The sequence below is a fragment of the Crocodylus porosus genome, unplaced genomic scaffold (genome assembly GCF_001723895.1).
Source record: "Crocodylus porosus isolate Cpor-Errol unplaced genomic scaffold, CroPor_comp1, whole genome shotgun sequence".
Classification (NCBI taxonomy): Eukaryota; Metazoa; Chordata; order Crocodylia; family Crocodylidae; genus Crocodylus; species Crocodylus porosus.
In genome coordinates, this window is record NW_017728943.1 from 96,391,617 (window position 1) to 96,415,237 (window position 23,621).

The window sequence follows — 23,621 nt, forward strand, 5'->3', positions numbered from 1 at the left end:
ATTGCAGAAGTTGTTGTAACAGGGTCTAACGCCAGGGGTGGTTGTGATGTCCCTGGCATCCCCTCAGCCCTCGTTAATCCAGCTCTTTTGGGGCAGTCTCCCCTTCTCCTTGCTTGCCATGCCTTGATGAAATGATACTTTCAGAAAAAGGAGGCTACCCCAGAGCTTTCAGAGTCAGATCTCCTCATAAGTACGGGTGTCTGTGCTCATCACCTTAAGGACTAGTTATGTGGACACCGTCCTCTTCAGTACCCACACCCAGGCCTCACAGATAAATCAAATCATAACTCCCCCTACAGGCTATGGGCTCCTGGCTCTGTTAGTCCTTACACCAGCCCCTCTTTATGGGCACTCTGGCCCCATCAGTCTCCAGCTACAGCCCTCCTGGTCTTTGGTCCCTCTCCTTAGACCTTGGCCCTTCTCCTAGCTAGCTGACATTCATAGGTTCTCAAGCCCTGCCGGTCTCCAGCTGTGGCCTTTCTTGGCCTTCAGTCTCTTTAAGGGGATCAAGAATGTAGCAGGTTAGACACTGAAAGCCCCTCCCATCCTGGACACTGTTTCTAGATAATTATTCCAGGGTTGGGGAAGCTATAATGTTACAGCATTGAAATGCTATTCCAGCTACTGAACCATATCTCTGGAATGTCCCTATAAACAATAACCTATGGACAAAATGGTCATATCAAAATTTAGGGAAAAGCCTCCAAAACCAATGAACTGGAAACCAGGAAACATAAGACAGCAGCTTCTCTCCAAAAATGTGTTGCCATTGTTATGAAAGAAAGTGAGAGGATAAGCATGGCTAGAATCCTGAGTGTCACAGGAAGAGTCTGATGAAAACACATCAATTGTTGGCTTGAACAAGCCTGGAAAAGGGGATTGGTTCTCCCTTGCAGAGCTGACAGATCTGATATTGGTGTCAGCAAGACTAGAGAAAGCAGGTCCAGGCCTCCAGGTCTGGCTGGACAGTCAAAAAATGTTCCATATAATGAAACAAAGCAACACCTCTCGAGATATCAGCACTGCTGGATGGCATGGGAAAGCTGATAGCTGCTGAGGGAGTGAAGTAGCTACTGCAGGTACTGAAGCATCTAATCCATGATGAATAAAATCGCAAAGGAGAGGCCACATGTGCTTATTCTTGTACCTCATCACTACCTGGGAAGCAAAAGTGGAATCTCTAAAATCAGACATCAGTTCTAGGACTTTGGTACCAGGATGTTCGTGAGCTTCATCAAAACCCGCAAGTGGCCACAAGAAGAATGAAACCTAGTCAAAGTGAAAGATGGGGACACAGACTTATCTAGAGAAGGTATATGGTATGTAGACCATGGGAACCCTATGTCTTACTAAAAGATGACACAAACTAAGGGAAAAAACAAAGAGAAATCACGTAACTAACTGAAGTTGATCCAAAAATTAAGAGGAATCAGAAAGCTGGAAGGGACCTTAGGAGGTCATGCAGTCCAACCACCTGCTCAAAGCAGGACCATCCCCAACTAGATCTTCCCAGCCCAAGCTTTATCTAGCTGGGTTTTGAAAATCTCCAAGGATGGAGCTTCTGCCACCTGTCTGGGTAACCTATTCCAGTGTTTTACTACCCTCCTGGTGAGAAAATTCTTCTTAATATCTAACCTAAAACTTCCCTTGCTGCAACTTGAGGCAGTTGCTCCTTGTTCTGTCATCTGCCACAACTGAGAATAGGCTAGAAGTAAAGCATCAGCAGATTCTGAAAGCAGCTGCTGGGCAAGAACCAGTCTGGATCAGACTGGTAAAAGTTCTGTCTGGGGACAAGGCAGACCAAGGGAACTGAGGGGTCAAAAGTACACATCATCACCCTTTGTGTCCTGGGGGCAGATGATGAGGACAAGCAGGGCACATGCACTCTGTACAAGTGCTGCTAGTGCAGGGGGAAAAAAAGGGGGAGAATGCTCATATGGACAAGCACTCAAAGGAAAGTCTGAGAAGAGATCAAATCTGAAGGCTTTGATTCAGTCAATTTGAGCAATTAAAGTTAGAGACAGAGAGACACTCTGGGATTCTGGCATGGACCCAATTTCCAACATACAAGCAAAACATAGGATACACAACTTTGGGAACAACTAAGTGAATTCACAGACCCAAGCCCAGGTTTCCTTCTGATCCAAATGCCAATAAGATCCTGAACCAGAAACTTGAGAAGTCCAACAGAATTTAAAAGGGAAAAAAAAAACAAAACAAAACTGTCCCTGCTGTAAAATTCCTGTCCACCCAACTGCTGTGCTGGTTATCTAGAGAAGGAGAGTAGGCTTATGGTCCACCAAATCCAAAATGGCTTCTACAATAAGCAGACCTTGGTTTTCTACAATGGAGCAAGGTTCAAGCTTATCTCCATCTAGTGGCTTCAAGGAAACAGTAGCTCTGTATAAACATTAACATGATATAATCAGGCCATCTCTAACTGCAGAGAAAATTAAGACCACACAGATTTCTTTGATCATATTTGGCTAGGAATACAAGGCCACTTTGCCTCCCATGGGAATGAGGGGCCTTTAATTTCAGTGATGAACTCTGTCCAATAGGAAAAGCAACACTCACTTGACCCACTTCATCAAAAGCCATAACAACAACAGCTCCTCCATATAACTTAATTTTTCTTGCTTTCTCTAGAAAGTCCTCTTCACCTTCCTTCAGGCTGATGCTGTTCACAATGCATTTCCCTTGACAGCACTTCAAGCCAGCCTCAATCACAGAGAAATTTGAAGAGTCAATACATAATGGCACCTATAACCAGCAGAAAGGTAAACAAAAAGAGCATAAACGCAAATGAAGAGAAAATGTTCCAAGCACCATTCACCACCTTCAACAGAAAGATTATAAAAAAAAAACAAGCCTCCAAATGTATCAGCTTTTCAAGTTTAAGAAAAAGAAATAGAAGTTATCCACAAACAGAATAGCATCCAGAACCCATACTTCAAGTACAAATCTAAAAGCATTTTTACTCACACACAAACAGCAACTCCATAAACACACACAGACAAATTATCCTATATGTTGTGTGTATGTAGAGATATTTTTACTTCTATAACCTCTTCCTTCATAATACAAATACTTATTTTTAGACAGTTTAATTTCTTGGTATTAAAACTACCTTACATCCCAGCTAGCTTTGAACCCCTGGACTTCAAAAAGCTTGAGGAAAGATTTCAGAAGGAAATCTATACGAGTAAAGATTGCTAAAAACACAGCCTTGTACCTCCCATTTATAGACTGTTGATCGGTAGGAGAAGACCACATTTTATTTAGCCAAATGAAAGAAAAGCAAAAGGAAAGGGAAGAGCATAATAAAATCTTGATTCCTCAGAAGTCCATTTCTGCTATATACCATCCCCCATTTAACATGTATGACTCCTCTCTGAAAGGAAGGGAAGAGCCACAGTCCAATACTTGTAGCTTTCCCACCACAAAACTAGGAGAGGGCAACTAAATACACACAAGCTCCACCAGTATGCAAGACAATGAGTATCAACATTTTCCTGAAATCAGGATTCAGAGTACAACAACAACAAAATCTGTGTTCTAGGCTGAACATGGTACAACCTTGGCTATGTCAGGTTCGGAAGCAATGAACTTGCAAAATCTGGCCATCGCATTTGGGCCATCCAGCATTCCATCATCCATGTTGATATCCAAAATCTGGGCTCCCATCTCAACTTGTGCCTTGGCTACACTCAGAGCCTCCTAGAGGAGAAATTTAAAAAAAGAAAGAGGGATTAGCACCACAAATGAAAGCCTTTCACTAATTCACATAACCATGTCATTTTCCTATTAGAGTTCCTTCCTTGTTGCAAGTCAATGATTCTCAACAGGGGTACTGCAGCAGTCTGGGGTGCCTTGAGATCATTTCAAGGCTGCTGCAGGGTCCCACAAAATGTTAGCAGTATTAAGTGTGCAAACATGATTTCATAAGACAAATCCACAGATTTCATATAGGAATTCACCAAGTTAAAAACATTCTGACCTGTTGTGGTGGTCCTTGAGATTTCTGCAGCACAAGGATTACTCTAGTATTTTCTGTAGTCAAAAAATGACTGCAACAGAGAACCCCCACCCTGTTACTGGGAGGCTAAGGGAGATGCAAAACCTGCAAGGGCCTTTTAAGAGTAAAATCTTTGTGCTCCAAAGTGGTAAGAATGCAGACAATGCCACTTGGGAAAATCCCTTGGAGGCCACTCCAAGGGTGGCCTTGGGTCACTCTAGCCCTGGATGGGGAAAAATAAGGATCTAGGCAGGCCAGAGCCCAGAGTTATGGTAAGGGGGCTGCAGGTATGCAAAGACAAAGAAGTCTCTTCTTTGTGTTCTCAGTTCAGCCAGGATAGGGATGATTTAATTCAGGTTATTCTTTGTATTATGCATACCCGGAAAGGCTGCATTTTTGTTGTAATCAAGATAGTCACATCCAGAGGACCAGTTTGTGGCTGTACAGGTCATTAGGAGGCCACACAGGGATGGCAGAGAGGCACTCCAAGTCTGGCCCTGCCAGAAGAAGGGCATGACAGACAGAGACAGAGAGAGACTGGGGCAAGGGGGCTAGAGCCTAACTCTTGAAAAGGAAACAAGCCAAGACCAAGAAGCTGAGTCAGAGTAAGCGGGCTCAAGTTAGGGGATGACAGAGGCGATGACTGAAGCCCTTAAGGCTTACATTTGGGCCAGTAGGGTCACGAGTTGCGACTGCCAAGGTACAAGTAATTTTGACTGGGTACATGAGCTGCCTGCAGAGAAGCCAGCAAGGGCCTCATAGTGGACAGAGGGCTCAGAAATCAAATGAGTCCACTAGGCACCAAGAAGCCCACTCCAGAACTCAGGGGCAGCCTCCCAATCAACAGAAAAGGAACATCAAGGCATGGCAAGAGAGATAGAAAGGATGGTCCACAGCGGCCATCACAGGAGCCCTTAGGGTTAGAGAGTGAAAATTAAGAATTGACATTTTCCAAGGGGTGCCTTGAGTCCAAAAAGTTGAGATGCCTCCACTTTTGGGTTCCTAAGGAGCTGGGTGCTCCAAGGGGCTGCCTAACGTTGCCTCTTCAAGCTGCGTCTTTAAAAAGGACTTTCCCTCCAAAGCCACTCAATTACTTCCATTTGTCTAAAATCCACCCTGGTCTGTGGAATCCCAGCGTGATTTGGAGGATGGCGAAGGGTGGATTACACAAAAGCAGGTCAAGTATTATGCATTGCCAGCAACTGCATAGAGATGTATGTGCAGGGTAGAATATGGAGGGAAGTGAATTTTTTCTAGGGAAAGTCATCTTAAAGTTAAAACATAAAGCAGAGACCTTGATCAGCCTCTAGAATATCCAACCTCCAAAATCAACAGAAGCAGGGGCCTAGGCCACCCCACCCCTACCCTTTCTTCTAGGGTAATTCTGGGAATACTCCAGGATTGCTGCTACAAGGCATACTGGGTCACAGCACTGCAATGCATAAAAGGTGACTGTTCTATTGAGAACCCTTGGCAGTGTATATGTGTGGACCCCTCAATACCGCAACACTTGTGAACTGGCTCCCAGTGACATTCTTGGAACAGTTCAATTGTTGCACGTGTCCACAGCTTAATTTAGATGGCGTGATATAGCATTACAGGCTCTAGTATAACAGATCCTCTGCTGCTGTAAACTGTCATGTCTGAAATGAACAATGTTGTGACAATTTACGCCAACTGAGGATCTTACCCAAGGTCTTTTCACACTGATCCAGAACTGTTCCAAGCTGCAGTGGAAAGGTTTTCTGGGATACTTTTCCTATCTTTCCCAGTTCAACCCTTGACTCCAAACTGCTGAAGAAACAGTACAGATCAAGACAGCATCCTCAGCTGTGCAGCTAGAATCAAACAAGGAACAGAGTTTTCAGTAACACTAGTCATACAGCTAATAAAGCCCCAGTTAAACCCTCCCTGGTATTAATCAGCTGCTATTAAATACAGCAGGGAACAAAGAAAGAACATTTAGAAAGCCAGGACACAGAATTCAAGTTCATGCAAGTGGACTGAATAAGATGTGCAGACATGATGGCTGAAAAGCAAGGCAATACCATAAGAAATGCTATAAAACTATACAGTTTAATTTGTACACCATCTAAAAAAACTAGTATTGGCAATTCACCTCATAGTTGCCTTTCATGATGAGCTTAGCAAACTTCCTAGATCCTGCAACATTGCAACGTTCACCAATGTTAACAAAGTTGGTGTATGGTCCAATCCTGAAGGGCTCTAAACCTAAAAAAGATATTGTATTTACAAAACAAAAAACAAAAACAACCTCCCCCCTGTAAATATACAGAAAAAGAATGGAAAACACTGTATGAGAAAAACAAGTTTACCCCCAATCCAAGCTATGAAGCCTCTATTAATCTCGGGATACAGCTCCCTCAGCACATCAGGCTGGAATTGAAAATGTGTACTTTCTCCTGTTAATTATTATAGTCATGTACAAACTCTCACTCACTGACAACATTCTTAACTGCAAGGTCTAGCAGCTGTATCTCATTTGCAAGAGAGAAGGAAAAAGACAGAACTAGCCACATTATACCAACCTAAATAGGGCAATGCACAGGCATGCTGATGGGAGACATTCTCTAGAGAAAAGTAACTGTATACCATCATACCGATATACAAGTATTAATCGTCCTGATCTGTTTTGCTCACAGTACCCTTCATCAACACCAATGGGATTCTGTATGTTGAATGGCTGCAAGACCAGGCACAAAAGACAACGGTTTCTTTATTCACCATATGTAATAAAATTCAGTCCCAGTTGTTTGAAGTTGATGAGTAATTCGTTCAATCCTCCCTGCTCTCAAGGCGTGAGCAAATGCAAGTTGCATGGAAGTTAATGAGGTACTGCATTAAAAATGAGGCCACCCTATGCATTAAGGCAACCACAACTGAAAGTTAGCCTAAAGTTATTAATGACATAAGAGAAGCAGCATAAAATAGTGATACTTTGTGAAGATTACTGAATAATGCTAGAGGGCAGCACTTACTTCTAACCATGTAACACACTTAATGTTACTTAGAAATTGTGACAGTCTCTTCTGCTATCCAGTTTGAAAAAATACCCCACAAAGGCTGTGGAAGTACTAAAAATAATACTTCTTTGGAGGGGAAAGACATGCTGTTAACACACACATATCAGCTGAATCTGTTAGCCACTTCTAACTTGCAGCAAGGGAAACTAAACAACAATAATTTACCCTAAATGCAACAGATCAGGTAGAAGAGAGATGAAATAGTTACAACAGATTCAGCTGAACTACAGGTAAGTCCCTCCCCTATTTAAAGCAGTATAATTGTTTGGTCTACCCACACTCCACGTTTCTACATATCTGCAAGGATAAGCCATTTACTTACCGGCACTCAAAGGGCAATAGCTAATTCTTTTAACAACCAGAATTTTCCCAGTTCATTGAAAACATATTCAGAACCTCCAAACATAGTAACGTTGGCCTCAGAGAAGCTTTTAAGAGCCACACCAAATAAACACCAAATATTTCATTGGGATCCCAGTTAAACTAACTGCCACACAGTGAAGACAGCTTTTTCAGGGAGATGAACTTAAATGCCCCCAATTCCCATCCTGAGGCTGAGCTCAGAATGAGACCAGGGACTGTAGGTATCTTTTATTTAAAGCTCAAGTCAACCAGCTGCTCGCATAAAAATTGAAACATGGGGAACAAATAAGTTACCATTGGTCAAGACACAATTAGTTGAATTTACATCAGACTATTTTTGATTTTGAGAAACAAAAAAAAGCCATCCTGAATAAGGGAATGAAATCTCGCCATTGTTCTGATACACTGACTATTAAGGAGACTCACGGACAAACATAATTAGGGGCCAGGCAATTTCACAGGCAGATTACAGGGCCTCCTGCCATTTGAGGGTTTTATTGTGGGTAGGGCCCTTTCACACCTCTGACTGGCCTATGGGCCCTGGTGTCCCTGCCAACAATTGATGGAAAAAAGCTCTCCGTTGTACAGCTGCTGCCCTGCACTGCTGATTGGCTGAGAAGGCTGTCCATCATGAGCCCTCCCCCCAAGGCTGACTGGTTGAGGGGAGGGGCTACATGGGGTAGGGGAGGAGGTAGCAGCTATCTTGCATGCTTGCCTTCATGCCATCAACCTCCCTGCGCTCTTCCCCCAGGTAGGCTGCCTAGCCAGGACTGCTGGCTTCCAATAGAGAGCCAGCATTTCATTTTAGTAAGATTCCCTCTTCCCATGGATTTTGGAGAGATTACCTAATTTCCATAAAAACTGAGCAACCATGATTTGGGTAGGTTCCTAATCATAACATTTGGCTGGATGTTGTGTTTTCAGGGCACTTGCCTAGGATCAGGATGACTGGGTTCAACTTCCAGCTTTGCCACTGACCTTCCACATGACTTTGGGCAGTCCAGCTTATCCCATGTGCCAAACTTACCCTGCCTGACATATGGGGATAAGTAAACCAACCTTTCTTTGTAAAGCACTTTGAGAAACAGCAACTGAAAGACTGCAAGAGTCAAGCTTTGCTATTAAACAAGCTGTGAAGCCAGTGTGGATAGGAGTGTCTCTCAAGCCTCACTGATTAGGCATCCAATAGTTTCAATAACCCTTTGAATGTTACTAGGGATTCATGCAAACTGTTATATTTCAGAGGTGTGTATGTGGTGATGGAGTTCTGGTTCTTGCCCACCCCAGTCTGGTCCTCAAAGTGCCATGGAAGAAGAGCGAGTGAAATGTAAAGTTCCTGTTTTGCTCCATCATACCTGATAGCAGCATGTAGCCATCTGAAAAGGAGGATGGCGGGACACGAGGTTTACATGCTTTCACAGCTTCAGCAATCTCCCTGAATTACAAGAGGAGAGAAAAAGCCCTGGTGTTTTAAGAGCATAAGTTTTTAATTGAAACCAAATTCCCCTAGGTAAAACTAAAGTGAAAGTACAAGACAAACACCCGCAGTCCTAATCCAGCCCTGCATGACAAGGGTAATTAATGCATTCCATATTGTGCAGCCAAAGGCAAAAAAGAAAAAAACGCAAAAAATAAAAAAAACGAAATCAAACTCTTCAAGAAGATTTTATAATCGTTATTGGTGGCGAGTGTAAGTAGCCATGGATTTCCAACAGACACAGACATGGAAAACACTGCTGTAGTGTACCCATTTACTAACAGGCACAAAGATATTCTGCACCCTGCACAGTCAAGAATTCACAACTTTGGCTGTGATTATGTATTGCAGCGGAGCAGTGACAAGGGACAGATTTCACCCATTCTTTCAGGTGAAATGCTTCTCCTAACAACTGCCATGTGGATCATGGTGAGTGTGACTACTACAATAGCCAGAAAGCAGGGTAAAGATGCACCTTACAGATGAACTGAATCAGAGATGCATAAGCTTTCATGATCATGAGCTCACTTTATCAGCTATGCTTTATGCTAACTATCTGCCTCTGTATTATGACAGCATAATCATCTCCCTTCTACTGGCTTCAGAATCAGCTCAGGAAAACATGCCATGCCCCCATGCACTTTCACTCATTCCCCACGCAAAACAGAGTAATGATGGACCAGAAGGGTCCCTACCTGTGCATTCACAGGGACTGGTTCCTGTGAACACAGAAGAAATAATGGTGGTTTTCCATGTACCAGTTTCAGTGGGACTACCATGAAACAGTTCTGACTGTCTGGGCTAACAGGCTTTCTAAAGTTTTCAGATTCTCCCCTTGGCTTTTTATTTTTCTTTATCCTCCCTTCAAACCAGTTCTGCTGTATTGCTACACAAAATGCTACAAAAAGCAGCAGCATGGAAGACAAGACAGAGTAGAAGAAATGAAAGGAAATAGTCTGCTGTCTACAACTGACAAGCAGGAGACAGGAAAAAGGCACTTTATTCCAAAGCAGCTGCTTCAGAGACAAAGGACCAGGTCTTGCTTGTACCACATTACTTTCATCCCTACAACAAGCCAAAAGTAAAGAGCCAAACTATTCCTGGGTTGTTGCAGGTTACAATCGAGTGTTTTTGTCTATTATTTCTGTGAAGAGATCCTAATCTGGATCACAGGATTCTGAAACTGAGGACAGGATGAGGGATACATTCCTTTCCTCAGTATCTGCATAGCTAATATGGCCCGTGAAGTTACCTGATATGTGCTGGAGTAGTACCACAGCAGCCTCCAACTATGTTGACCAAACCATCCAAAGCAAAACTCTGTAAGTAGGAAAAAGGCAATTTAGTTTCAAGTTGATGACAACATTAAAAAAGTACATGCTTCAAATACCAAACAAGTTAAGGCTCCCTGAAAAAGATAAAAAGAATAAATATTACTAAACGAAAATAAAATTAAATATATGCAATGACTGGTTTCTGATTTTCATGCTGCTTCTACCATATTGTGAGGAAGGTTGAGAGTCACTGACTTAGATTAGTCTGGTCTATATCTCCTTTCTGAGAACTTAGAAAAAATATCAAATATCTGTTCATAATTAACCATACAAGAGCAAGCTAATTATTCCCAACAAATGCAAACATATGAGGACCTACAGCATACAAGAGACAGCTCTACAAGCTAAACAAGCCTTTCTACAACCCTACACGGGAGAAAAGGCCAAAAACCACTTGGCTTTTCAAATATTATTAAGTAAGAGTTTCGTTTGAAACGAATCCTTAAGCACTACTTGTCAGCAAGTGTTATAAACCCCTGGAGAAAAAATTGTTTCAGACATGACAGAAAGGTGACAGTCATCCAAGACCAAACTATAGTGGGGTAGGCAATTATTTGGAATGGAGGGCCATGTAGGGAGTTTTGGGGAGCTGTTGCAGGCTGGGCCACCATCACACCCCAACCACACTGAGTCAGCACTTGCCTCTGCTTTCCCTTCCCCATCCCGATTCTGCAACAGCTGACCAAGACTCCCTAAGTGACTGGATTACTAGACTGGGCTGGGCAGTGCCAGACAAAAAGGACAGGTAGGGTCTCCATTAAGAACGGTCCACGACCTACGCAGGCAGTGTGCATTTGGCTGGGTGGATACGATAGGGATGCAGGCAGCAGCATCTAGGAGCAGGAAAGGGGGGCGGGGAGTAGCAACTGGGAGTGGAACGGGTGGCTGGAGCTAGGATTGGGATCGCAGGGTGGCGAAAGCACAGGGCTGGGGCAGGACCTTCTCCCTGCATGACAGATCACAACTGGCTTGATGCAAAAAGGTGGTGGAGGGCATGCCTGGTGACCTGCCCCCCACCCCAGCACAGTACAGCTGTGGAGTGGCGCAGCCTATCAGCATAAGGCAGGCTAATCTGGTCACAATCCATTAGGGCTGCCCCATGCTACCAGGCCACACAGCTCCAGAGCCACACTGTGCTGGGGCTGCCCACACACACCTGGGCTGAGCTGGGTCAAGGGTGTGTGCTCCGCACCACTGGGCTGCTGGGAAGCAGAGTCCGGCTGCCACACTATCCCAGCCCCACTGCACGCCTCGGGGAAGCAGGACTGAGCTGTAGGCTCCATGGCCTGGGATGCCCCCCAAACCTGGGCTGGGTGGGACAGAGACCAGTTGAAGGCTAGATAAAGTCCCTCGGAGAGACATTTTGCCCACCCCTGAACTACAGCAATGCTGTAGTAAACGTACAAAACATGACTCAAGTACATTCCGGAAAAAAAAATGTATTAATTATTACTAGGGTTGGTTTTGAGAAATATTCCATACCTTAATGTGCTCAGCAGTCACTTCAGGTGTTTCATCATAACCTCCAAAGGTGTTGGGAAGACCTGGTGGAATATTTTCAGTAGTGTATTACAATTTCTTTAAACCCCACAAAGAAATAACATTTAAAAAAAATCAGCTGCACGTGTAAAAAGGACTAAAATGCTTCACCACACTTGTAATCGCTATTCATTGAGGGATTACGATTTTTTTTTTTCAGAAAGAATTCGAAATACGTCTGAAGAAAGAAAATTTTTTTCAAAAACTTCAACAGAATTTAAATGTTTCTTATCCATAGTAACAACGATTGTTTTCCCTGAGGAGTTTTAAACGGAAATGTAGTAAAGCTTTATTCAAGTTCTGGGTTCTGTTTTTAAACTAAAAGAATTATTTCATTTAAGCTGAAAGTTGAACTACTGTAGCTATAGTGCAGTGTTTCTGGCTATAAACTAACAAATATTTGCTACATTGCTAATAAATAAAAAGCTCATTAGTGTTAGATTTCCCCAATTAGTCGTTTAACCTAGCCCCAAAGTATTTGCTTTTCAGCCTTATTATACTTTTCCAATCTTTACTTTCTGTCTCTATGGGGGAAATAAACCCAGGTTATTAAAGACATATAAACTATGTTTAGTAAAAAATCCTTCCCTGCTTCTCTGCCTCCCAGAAAACATTTCTTTGTACTGGTACTGGGTCAGTGAGAGCCTCACCTTGCATCTTTATACATTTATTCTCATGAGTAGATTATAATAGTCTCTCTGTGTCTCTCAAACTGCTTACAGGTAAAAGGTTTTAGGGATCTACCCAGCACCAGAAACTTCCAAATGTGGCCAATTTCCTGCCCAATGTGGATATGAATTTTGATGAAGACTTGGAAAGAAGTAAAAATGTAGCAATGGTACGCTAAGCAAAAATAAGCCTGGAGGGAGAAGGAAGAGCGGGAAAAATCCCAAGATCCAAGAATTTGGGAAAAGAGTAATGATATGGGGAGCTCTAAAAAAAATAATGCCCTTAACTTCAGGACATTTTACAAATATCATTTAAACCAGATTTTATCATTTGGGCTGTTTTGCAGAGATACTTATGCTTTTCATAAAACAATGTAAATTAGCAAGTTTAACATAATAGGCAAATAGTTAATGAGAACAGAATTGTATAACAAAGGGTGTTATTTTGAGATGAGAGCCTTCAACTCAAAGTATATCTGGACACTGCCAGAGTCCAATCTCTTTGCTGGTGAACTGCTTAATTACTAAGCTGTATGTTATTTTTTAGATTGATCTTTTATTATTTTGCCATAATCATCATCATTATAGGAATTTTAAACTTCGCAATTAAATGCTTTCTGAGAAAGATTTCTTGAGAGTTCTTGAAATGTCAATATTATTTCAAGTCTTTCAGGGTGCTCAATACAGACATTCATTTATTTATTTATTTATTTATTTTATCTGAAGTCAACTTGGAGGCTGAACCCAGGAAAGAAAAGACAGAAAATAAATCAAACTGGCAGCACACTGAATATCAATACCCAAGTCCACTTTTTGCTGGGCAAGGTCAAATTACTGTGGCACCCAAACTTTTAAGTGAAAAGAAAAAAAAAAAAAGGGAGTTTTCAAAATGATGAGGTACTGCAATCTGTTTACATACTTTGCCTGTAAATTATCTAGTTAGCATATAAATTGTAGCAATACAGAATAGCTGAAGTAATTTCTGCCGTATACTCAACATGACACACACCTGCATTGGGATAACAGATGATGAAAGCCGTCGTGCATTTCCCAATTGTTTCAATGAAGGGCCGCATTTCTACTGCTCCTAAAGCACAGTTTAATCCAATACTGAAAAATAAATATTTACACTTATTCCCAGTTTAAAGAAAAGACAGCTAAATAAAAAGCAAACAGCGGCAGTACTGGTACTTTCCCAATTATCTGGCAGGTCTCTTCCCATCCCACAGGAAGACCATTAAACCATAACTGTATGGGTTAAGAGAAGGATGCTTTATCTGCAGAAGGAAGAACATTTCTAGCATAGGAAACGGACCTTGAGAGATTGCCTCCTGATCTTCTGATGCAAGGTAATCAACCAGAAAAACTCCAAAATCCTAGTTCTTAGCAAATAAAAGATTGGGAACTATTTATTTTAGCAGGTAATCAAATCCGTAAGAAGTTGCCACCCAATATCCACACTCTGGGCTGCAAGGGCCCTCACCATTCAGGTCAACATATAGAAAAACAAGTCACAATAAGCTGCCTTCCCCACCCTCATGGCTACAGCAGAGCCTGGAGATTCATGCCAAACCTGCATATACAAATTCTCAGTATATCACCAATACTGTGCTCTAGTTAAGTACTGCTCACTTTCCCAGGCTTGGTGATGTTCTGAAATGTCAGCTTGTCTAACATCACTTCCAACTATACAGCTGGTCCAATAAAGAGAAAAATCACCCCAAAATCCTTGCATATATGCATACTTCCTTTTTTTTTATTTTATTTAATTCCTTTTTTCCTAAAAGCACAAGGAATGGTAAAGCAAGACTTGGTATGTAAGGTGAGTGGGAAAGTGACAGTCTACCTTGAGAACATTTGTACTTACTTCTGCTTTCCACACCATAGGTGTGAGAGAACAAATGGATAGGACATAGTGGGAAAAAAAAACAAAAAACAAACAAACAAACAAAAACACTTACAAAAAGAAATTATAAGGTTGCAAGAGCAAAGAACTGCCTGAAGCCACTAAGTTAGATATAATATATTTGCCAAAACCCCCCTGAAATTTCAAAGAAATTGAGTGCATCAATTAAGACATCTAGTGTCAATGTTAAGCTAGCACAATCTAATTTACTCCGCCAAAGGGTACAAGCTACACCAGAAGGATGGGAGACAGGAAGAGCAATGGCATAGTGCATTGTGCATATTCCCATTAAGCTACCAAGAGATAAGCAGTTTAGCCCTGAATGAAATGGGGTGGGGATGCCGATTTCTCAATGCAATCATATTCCAATAGGCGCATGTTTGGGGACTGTGCAAGTAACAGCAGATCCCTGTACTTGAATTCACCTAACTACAAACCCAGTATACAAAACCTGGGTTCCAAATAGCTGCTGGTGGTCCTCATAGCAGAGGGCACCTCCCTACTGTATCAAAATACAAATCCAAAGTGTATGTACAGACATTTGGGGAGGTCATTGCGAGGTTAGATCAAGTTAAAAATGGCCACCCAATCTAAGTCAGGATAGGGGGGCTAGTGGGGAGGCTGGGAAGATTGGGGTGGACAGCAAGCAAGGTCCATGAGGGAGGGAGGTTGGTGGGAATCAGGAAAGTTTGGCAGGATCGGGGGAGGAGCTACCAGGGTCCAAGAAAGTTTGGCAGGATCAGGAGGCTATGGGGTCTGCAGGACAGCTTGAAGGAATGGGGCTCCTGTGGCCCAGGGGCTATTTTTAGCCCTCTGCCACTGCCCACCTCCAGATGAACACCCCCACTTCCCCCTGCAAACCTACCCTTCCCACCCCAATTTACTTCAAATCTGCTCCCAGCGCTAGCAAAAACACTGGTAAAACTGGCAGTGGGAGTGGCCTGCAGGATGGGGTTTGGGTGGGCTCTGGGACTGACTCATCTACTGGGGGGGGGGAGGGGAGTCTGTCCAGGGGAGGGGCAAGGGGCCTAAAAGTAGCCCAGCACCATGGGGCGGGTAAAAAAAAAAAAAAAGAAGAGAAGAGAAAAGAAGAGGAGTGCAGCCCCAGGGCTGGGTCCAGTGACTGGGCTTTTCCACCCCCAGGGCTGTGCTGGGAACTATATAGAAGCTCTGTTAGATCCGTCTCACCTGACCCGTTCTGAGTCAGACAGACTTGGAGGTCAGGGTATCCATTTTGAGACCCATCTAAACTGCCTGAACTTACACAGAGTTTCCATTTAGCTCTCTAGTTAGGTTCATGCAAGTGTATGATCTGCACCTGGATAAACTAAGATAGATTGGGTGGCCTTTTTTAATGCAATCTAACCTCCCCAAACATCTGTACCTAGCCTGAGGGTGATGGTCTTAAGAATAGAGCCTGTAACTTTACAGCATTTCCGAAGTAGTTGACATAGAACTTTTAAAACACGCATTTTACCCTCAATTTCATGTTTACAAATGTATGGACTATGCTTATATAAAACATTTACAAATACACCTTACACACATTTACCATTCATCTCAAGTATGTACTGCACAGAGACGAAGATCTCACATTTATTTTCATAAGTGTAAACTCATCATTCAAGATTATTGCAACAAAACAAAAAACAGATGATATGACCATTTATATGAAATGTAGATAAATGCCATATACTATGTCATATATCATGTTTGATTTATAAACTTCCATTTTATACCTTTTTTTAAATTTTCCCTTTTTGCTTTAAATGGGTGTATTTCTCTCTGCCTCATCTCAGCTCCATTTGTCTCTGTCTCTCTCAACAGACTCATCTGTTGATCTATGACCCACCGCAGCAAGATATGCTATATCCAAGTGGTATAATCAGTGAATGAGAATGTTTCAACACTCACTGGACTCACCATATATTGGATACCTAAAACCATTTATTCAGATTACTTGAGGGATATACTGTCACAAGACAAGATGATGAACAGACCTGCAAGGCTGGGACAATTTAGGTTTTGCAAATATGCTCATCAAAAACTGGAAGCTCAATTCAAAAGCTGAATGCTGTGTTTCCTGGTCGATGTCACGTTCAAATAAATTCAGTACCATCACAGCCAACAAAAACTAACATTTAAGGAAATACATGAGCTTTTTACTGTGCACTCTTAAAACAAGCAGCCTTGCGTTAGTTGGGTAATAAGCACGACCGTACCCTAAACTTTGTGCCTCAATTCGCTAAGCCAAAGTACTTGGTGTAGCAATTGTCATCCATCACATGCCAAGATTACAAGAGCTCTTTGGCACAAAGTAGTATGTAAAGCAGAAAGCATAACAGAACTTAAATCCCCTTCCTCCTGCCCCTGTCCCTTAACTCAGCAAAGGTTCTAGGTGCTATCACAAAATAAGTCGAATGGCCAACTTGCGCCACATATGCAGAAGCTGCCCATGCCACTTGTGGCACACAGCAGACCAGGGGGGAGATAGGCAGCACAGTAACGGATGGAGCAGAAAGCAGAGCAGCAGATTGGCCAGGGAGCAAGGGCAGGGGGCAGAAAGCAGAGCAGCAAGTGAAGGGGATCAGAGTGGCACTCAAGGAGGGTATACAGCTAGTTTGTGACATGCCTGCCAAAAACGTTGGCCCATGAAGATACTGATGACAACAACAGCACGGCTCAAATAAATGCAGGGGGAAGGCTAATCTCATGCACAAGGAGTACATAGTACCACCCATCCTAGAAATTCAAAGCTAAGAACTGTTAGTGAGAAAGTCCTCAGCTAGCTGCAATCAAGCTGACAGTCCACAGTGGGAAGGTTTGTAAGATCCCTAGATAAGGGCCGAACTCAGACTTATTTAAAGATTAAACCAAGAATTGTGACACCAGAGTGAAGTAGCCTTGGCAATGAGATCAGACACAGAAAGCTGCGCATACAACAGGTTTTTTATGGAATACGGTTCAATACATTCTGAATTTCTGCTTCACTGCCCCCTCTATCCTCTTTATAGAGAAATGAATATTCTGTGCAGACTAATCTAGGACTACAATCTATAGAAAGTATGGCTCTCTAGGCTGGGATGCTTTGTACACAAGTCAACTAACACTGTTTCAATTGGCTCCGTATGTTACTTCTGCAGTACAGTCTGGCCTGGGAAAGTAGAGTCTCAAGGGCAGTCAGACAAGCCAAGTCCTGTGCAAGTGAAATCTCCTGCTTCTGCCTCACTGCAAGGGTAACTTGCCAGTTTTAAAAGGGATTTTGCTGAAAAACAAAGCTATCTTGCCATAACATATGCTGTGTATGTGTCTAATAGCAAACTACATATTTAAAACAGTAGGAAAACAGACAGGTAATAGTAACTGTTTTCCTTTGGTGTAAATCTTTGTATAATGAGAATCTCAGCAGAGAAATCAGTGGAAAAAGATACTGGAAAAAGAGTGGGGGAAGGGGAGACAAAAAAACAAAGAAGGGAAAGAAAGATTCATGCAGGGTTTTATATATCATACTGCCATCAAATTTACCAATGTTTGTTTTCAACATAATTTTTCATTAAAAAACCCCTCCAACATCTATACCTCAACAGGTTAAGAATATGTGTCTATTCAATTATCAGCTGTAAGGATCACCTCTCAAAGCACTTTTTAGTACCCCTTTGAACTGAAACCAAAATCACAAAAAATAGGGCTAAAACAAAATGACGTAACATGGGGTGGGCAGCCGGGCACATGCCCTAGATACAACCTAACGAGACAGGAACCAGGACAAAGAAAAGATGCCTCACCCTAGGGCTACTGTCTACCTTGCTCTGTCTGCACTTTTGGGCTTCAAGAAGCAGTTGGCACAGGCAATGTGTCAGAGTTCAGGATATTCAGGGAACGGTAGTTCTGCAGAACAGCAGCGGACTTCACCAATACTGGGAAATTAACTGATCCCCCTTTTTTTTCTTTTTTTTTTTTGTGGCAGCAAAATTAGCATTTTTTTGTTTTCTGGACACGTGCTTCAGCATCAAAAAAGTAAGATAAAAGTTCCCCCTCCTGCCAGTAGCAGCAAATTCCACTGCCTTTTTAAAGAATAAGTCCCTGAACATCTTGCATCAGCTGCTGCTCCTGTTCCTACACTTACAAGTCAGAAGGTACAAGAGGAGACAGGGAAGGATGAGAGAAGACTGCTCACGGTGCATTTTTTCATGCTATGCCTCTGGCTTAAACAACTACAAAAAGCCATCTAGTCCAGCTGCCTGTTCAAGGAAGGAACTTCCCTGTTTGAACCATCCTACATAAATGTATATCTAACCTGCTCTTGAAAACTTCCAGTCATGGTGATTCCGCCATCTCTCTACGTACACTGTGTACCTAGGGGACAGATCATAAATCAACCTCTTTACAACAATGCTTCAAGTGTTTCAAGACTGTTAACAAACTCTCCCCTTCAGTCTTCTCTAAATTAAATAATTCCAATTCTTTCAATTTTTCCTTAGCATGTTTCCTATGCCTCTAATTAATTTTTTGCCACCCTACTAGACTTCTTCCATTTTGTCCACACCTTTCTTGAAACGTGGTCACCCAAACTGGGCAGATGAAGTGCCATCAGTGCTGAATAGCATGAAAGAATCATGTCCTGTGACTTGCACATGATATTCCTGTCAACATACACCTACCGTTGGCTTTTTTGTGGCCGGGGGTTCAACAATAAAACACACCAACCACTCATTCAGCTTGAGCTCCAACATAAGCCTCAGGTCCTTTTCTTCTAGTACTATATCCTAGCCAGTTGTCCCCCAGTATGTATTACATGACTGTGCTGTCCTAAGCGCAGAGCTTTGAACTCATCTTTTTCTGAATTTCACACAATTTATTCAGGCCATTTTTCCAAGTATTTTGAAGCAACATGAAGTAGTTTTGAATCCTAATTCTGTTCTCCAAAGCATCTGCTACTGCACCCAGCATGGCATCATCTGCAAATGTACTAAATGTGTACTCAATTCCATCTTCCAAGTCATTAAAGACACAAATATTTGTGGTTCTACTGTATCTGGATGGTTACTTGGCTTACCCTGCTTACTAGGCAAAGGTTGCCAAATTAAGGAGAACCTACTCCACTGCTTTCTGCACCTTTTACTTCAAAGGGTGCTGCTTTTCCATTCAGCCTGAGCTCATCAACAGCCCCACACAGATGATTGGAGAAGTGGTTCCCTTTGAAATAAAAGCAACAGCAAACACCTAGAGCACCTTAGGAGCCTTGACACATTTGCTGTGGCTCTGTATCCCCATTACTTCATAGCCTCTCATTTTTGCAGGGGAATAAGGAACCCTAAACCCCCGAAGTATTCCGGTTCTTCAGTGTTAAAGAGTACCAGACCTACAACAGAACCCTGCACAAACCCCACTTAATCCCTCTCCTCACTTAGAAAAATCACACCATATACTCTCTAAGCAAGATAATCCAACCAGCTATGCACCCACCTTACAGTACTTGCATCTAAACCAGAGCTGTCCAACTTCAGTGTGGTGAGGACATGCAACTGCCCTCCAGGATCTCCACAACTGCAGTCTGCATCAGCGGTATATGGCACCTTCCCCACAGAGTGTATTGCAGGTTCTGCCAGTGACATATGGCTGCCCCTCACCTCCTGCTGCACAAGCAGTACATGGCCCCCTGGGCCCTCCCACACCATGTGGCAGTAGGTGAGGCAGCCACCAGGGCCCATGGGCTGCAGCTTAAGTGCGTGATGGCTGCAAGCAGCCCGCAAGCCACCAGCTGGACAGCCATGATCTAGACTGGATTGTCTTAGCTTACCTAGGAGAACATTGTGGGAAACCATATAGAAGGCCTTTACTGAAGTCAAGGTATTTCACGTCCCCTGCTCTCCCCCGTCCACAAAACCAATCACCCAATGACATTTTCCAAATAATAATATTTTACTTTTTTTTTTTCCCAGCCAAAACCATTTAGTCCCTGTTTACTCCAGGTCTTAAGTCTCCATGAATCTGAAAGTCTGTGTTTCAGATCCTTTCATGAAATCATGCTTGTTGTTTTAAAAATAGTCTGGTCTTGTCTCTACCAATCAAATTAATCATGATGAAAATCAAGTTAGCTGAAACTATATATGGTAACAGAATTCACTACTACAGACAGGAAAGTAATTCCTGTCTCTACTAGGTAGGGAAACCGAGCTAAAACATGCTAACAATGTTCAGAATTAACAATGGCTGCAGGTAACACTGTTCTCAACCTACTGTAGAAATAGACTTAAAAAAAAAATACCATTTCTATATAACCTTATGGACTCCAGAAAGTATTGACTTACCAAAGTGGCTCACAGTGGGATATGCTAATGACAAATGCCTCTCCTGTCTGGCCAGAGAGTGTGCGTCCACTCTTATCTATAATGGTTCCAGAAACCTAAATACCAAAGGGAGTGGAAGGGGGAGGGGAAGAAACAGGATTAAAAATTAAAGCATGTCAAACAATGGTGCACTCAAAAAGCAAACAAAAAAAAATTGAATAGCGCTCTACTCAAAACCAGAGGCAAGCCAAGCTTCTCTCCCTCCCAACACTTCCCCCCTATGCAACCTCTAATGGAGATAAACCTATGACCAAACAGCTCAACAACCTCAACAATACTTGGCTGTGGTTGTCAGCCAAGCATCCTAACAATATGTCTCCCACACCCTCTGCCTTAAGTATTATTGTAAGCCCCAGGTTTGCAAAGCACTTTGCTTGAATAGATCCTTAGGACCAAACAGAACTTCATTTAAGCCATAAAAAATAAGGGGGCTTGGACTATATACTCGTTGGCTCTGGAATCTGGCTGTCTCCCTACCTGGCATCAGTGGACTCTACAGACTCACAAAGAGTTGTGTAAAGAAAAATAATACTTAGATTTCAAGTACACTCTCACTAAAACAGAGCAGTAAGGCATTTATACACATACATTTTCATGCCCAGATGCACCTGAGTTAGAGCAGACTCAATTAAATCGAGTCTGTTCTGCACATAACTCTGCATTGCTTGCACTTGTATAAGCAGCAAAATGTGCATCAACATGGAGAAAATGGCGGTGGTCCACTTTTGAACTACCACACTTTCTATGTGTTTTAGTTCAAAAGCAGACCACCACCATTTTCTGTGCGCTGACATGCATGTTGACACTTATACAATTGTAAGCAATGCAGCACCAAGCACTTTTCAAAGCTGCAGCACTTGCATGTGTAAAAATGCCCTATGATTATCCAGTCTGAGCTCTTGTATACAAAGGCCACAGAATTTCTCTTAGATGCTGGATTAAAGGGCAGTCTTTTAGAAAGATATCTAATTGTATCTTAATGACTCCAAATGAGAACAAGTTTATCATTGTTATTGGTGTGCTATTCTTGTGTTTAAATTAACCTAACTTCCACGAAATAGCAGGTTGAAGGTACAATGCAGGCAGACTGAAGGTAGAACATGTCTAACTGAATGTCTAACTTGCAGCTTGTTTGTCTTCGTAATAAGTCTAAGAACATCACCACGGCGCCATCAGATCCCTTTTCCACGCTAGCACCTACACACAAATGACAGTCACATTCCAGGCTTCTCTTCAATGAAACAAATAGATTGAGCCCATTAAGCTTCACATTGTAAGGATCAACACAGTCTATACGACAAATGCTTCGCATTTCCTAAGGATATTAAGATAAGTTTGGCAGCTTAAAACAGTCAGTTGTAAAAAGACAAGCTGCCTTTGCTGCATGTGTTATACTGCATATTTTTTTCTATTAAATAAAAACAACACTATATTCCATCCCATACCAGTTATGAATCCTCAGTAATTAAAGTAAAACGTCTTGTGCTTACAAATATTGGCTTGGGTTTATATTCTTCTTCAAACAGTTTCCGGACAGCAAAGATAGCTGCCTGTGAAATAACAATATCACAAAAAGTTAACAGAACTTTTTTTGCTTTTCTTTTCCCTCAATAGCTTTTCTACAACCTACTGTAAAAAGCTGCACTCCATTATTCTGGAATTTGTTTCATGAAGGCCAGCACCTCAGGTAGATGGGGGAAATATGTCAGAGTAACTAGGAGGTCTAACGCTGTTTCAGATTCAAAAATCACAACATACTTACTAAGATCTGCGTGCTGTATTATTCACTATTCATGTCCTGAACATAGGGTAGCCAAACATTGAACGCTGTTGTATTACGTGTACTAGTACACCTCCGGCTGAGTGGGCTCAGGGAGTTTAGCATTGGTAGGTATGATTCTCAAGGCATGTGACTATTAAGAACATGATAGTTTTAATAGCAAACAATGTATTTGAGCAGGAGAGGTGGCAGCGGCTCACCCGAAGGAACTTAAGGAAAACTGATGGCTCAAGGGAGGAAGACTAAAGGCAACAGGTACTCCCTTCAGACTACAGGAAGAGGATGTGGTTCTTGCCATGCCTCCATGCTGGCTGATCACATGTTTGTGAGGAAACAGCAAGACTGCCTGATGCCCAAACAAATGCTAGGTGAATGGGTTGAAACTCTGCCCTGTTCCTATGCAAGTGTTTTGGGCAAATGAGAACTGAACGGGGTGAATTTTGCCCACCGTAAGCAGTAATTAAGGTATCTGGAGCTGTGTTCTTCGGGGATCCTGGTATTCTGTTTAAAAACACCAAATTCTCTGATTAAAACCCCCAAAATCTATGTTATTCTGCAACTGAAGTGAAACTCAACTATATACTATATACATATATAGGTATCAGTTGAATGTTTTATTGATACATTTACAATTTTAAAGCAACTTGGAAGCCTATCAGTGCCTCAACCATAATAAGAAAATAAATTCTAAATACCTATATATATTTTAGCATTTGATTTTGGTGTTTTTTAAATCATGGAAAATCAGAGCTCCCCCTGCCCCCTTTGCTCACCATGCCGCAGGTTCAGCTGTTGGCCATCCCTGCTCCCCTGCCCCCATATTGCTGACCATGTGCATGTGTGTGCACACATGACACCCCCTAAGTCCTGGTCCCCCAACCCAAAGCAGGCTGGAACTCTGCCAGCCTGCAAGAGTAAACCCACTGTTTCCCTCGTTTTTCTCTTTTAAAAGGAGAAAATCTACATTTTTCCACAGTGAACAGAAAACCTGGATCCCTGCAATTTAGCAGCTGGAATAAGGAAGAGGGCTGGCATTCATGAGACCACCTAGCTCTTTAGGAAATTCTCTGAGCTGCTGCTATGAAGTTATTCTCATCCTAATGCTTGTACTCTCCAAATTCCCCAGTCTGATGCCTCCAGGA

General features: G+C 42.3%; 1 protein-coding gene across 3 annotated transcripts in view; it reads right to left on the reverse strand.

Annotated features, from left to right (window-relative positions):
- MTR (5-methyltetrahydrofolate-homocysteine methyltransferase) overlaps positions 1-23,621 on the reverse strand; it is a 78,507-nt gene that overhangs the window by 42,785 nt on the left and 12,101 nt on the right. For all 3 annotated transcript variants that reach the window (XM_019549812.1, XM_019549811.1, XM_019549813.1), the window contains exons 7-15: positions 22,190-22,249; positions 20,661-20,755; positions 13,453-13,553; positions 11,719-11,780; positions 10,155-10,222; positions 8,781-8,860; positions 6,138-6,250; positions 3,580-3,720; positions 2,578-2,763 (exon numbers count right to left, since the gene is read on the reverse strand). In XM_019549812.1, the coding sequence (XP_019405357.1) occupies positions 2,578-2,763; positions 3,580-3,720; positions 6,138-6,250; positions 8,781-8,860; positions 10,155-10,222; positions 11,719-11,780; positions 13,453-13,553; positions 20,661-20,755; positions 22,190-22,249 (906 nt within the window). The remainder of the gene's footprint in view (positions 1-2,577; positions 2,764-3,579; positions 3,721-6,137; positions 6,251-8,780; positions 8,861-10,154; positions 10,223-11,718; positions 11,781-13,452; positions 13,554-20,660; positions 20,756-22,189; positions 22,250-23,621) is intronic.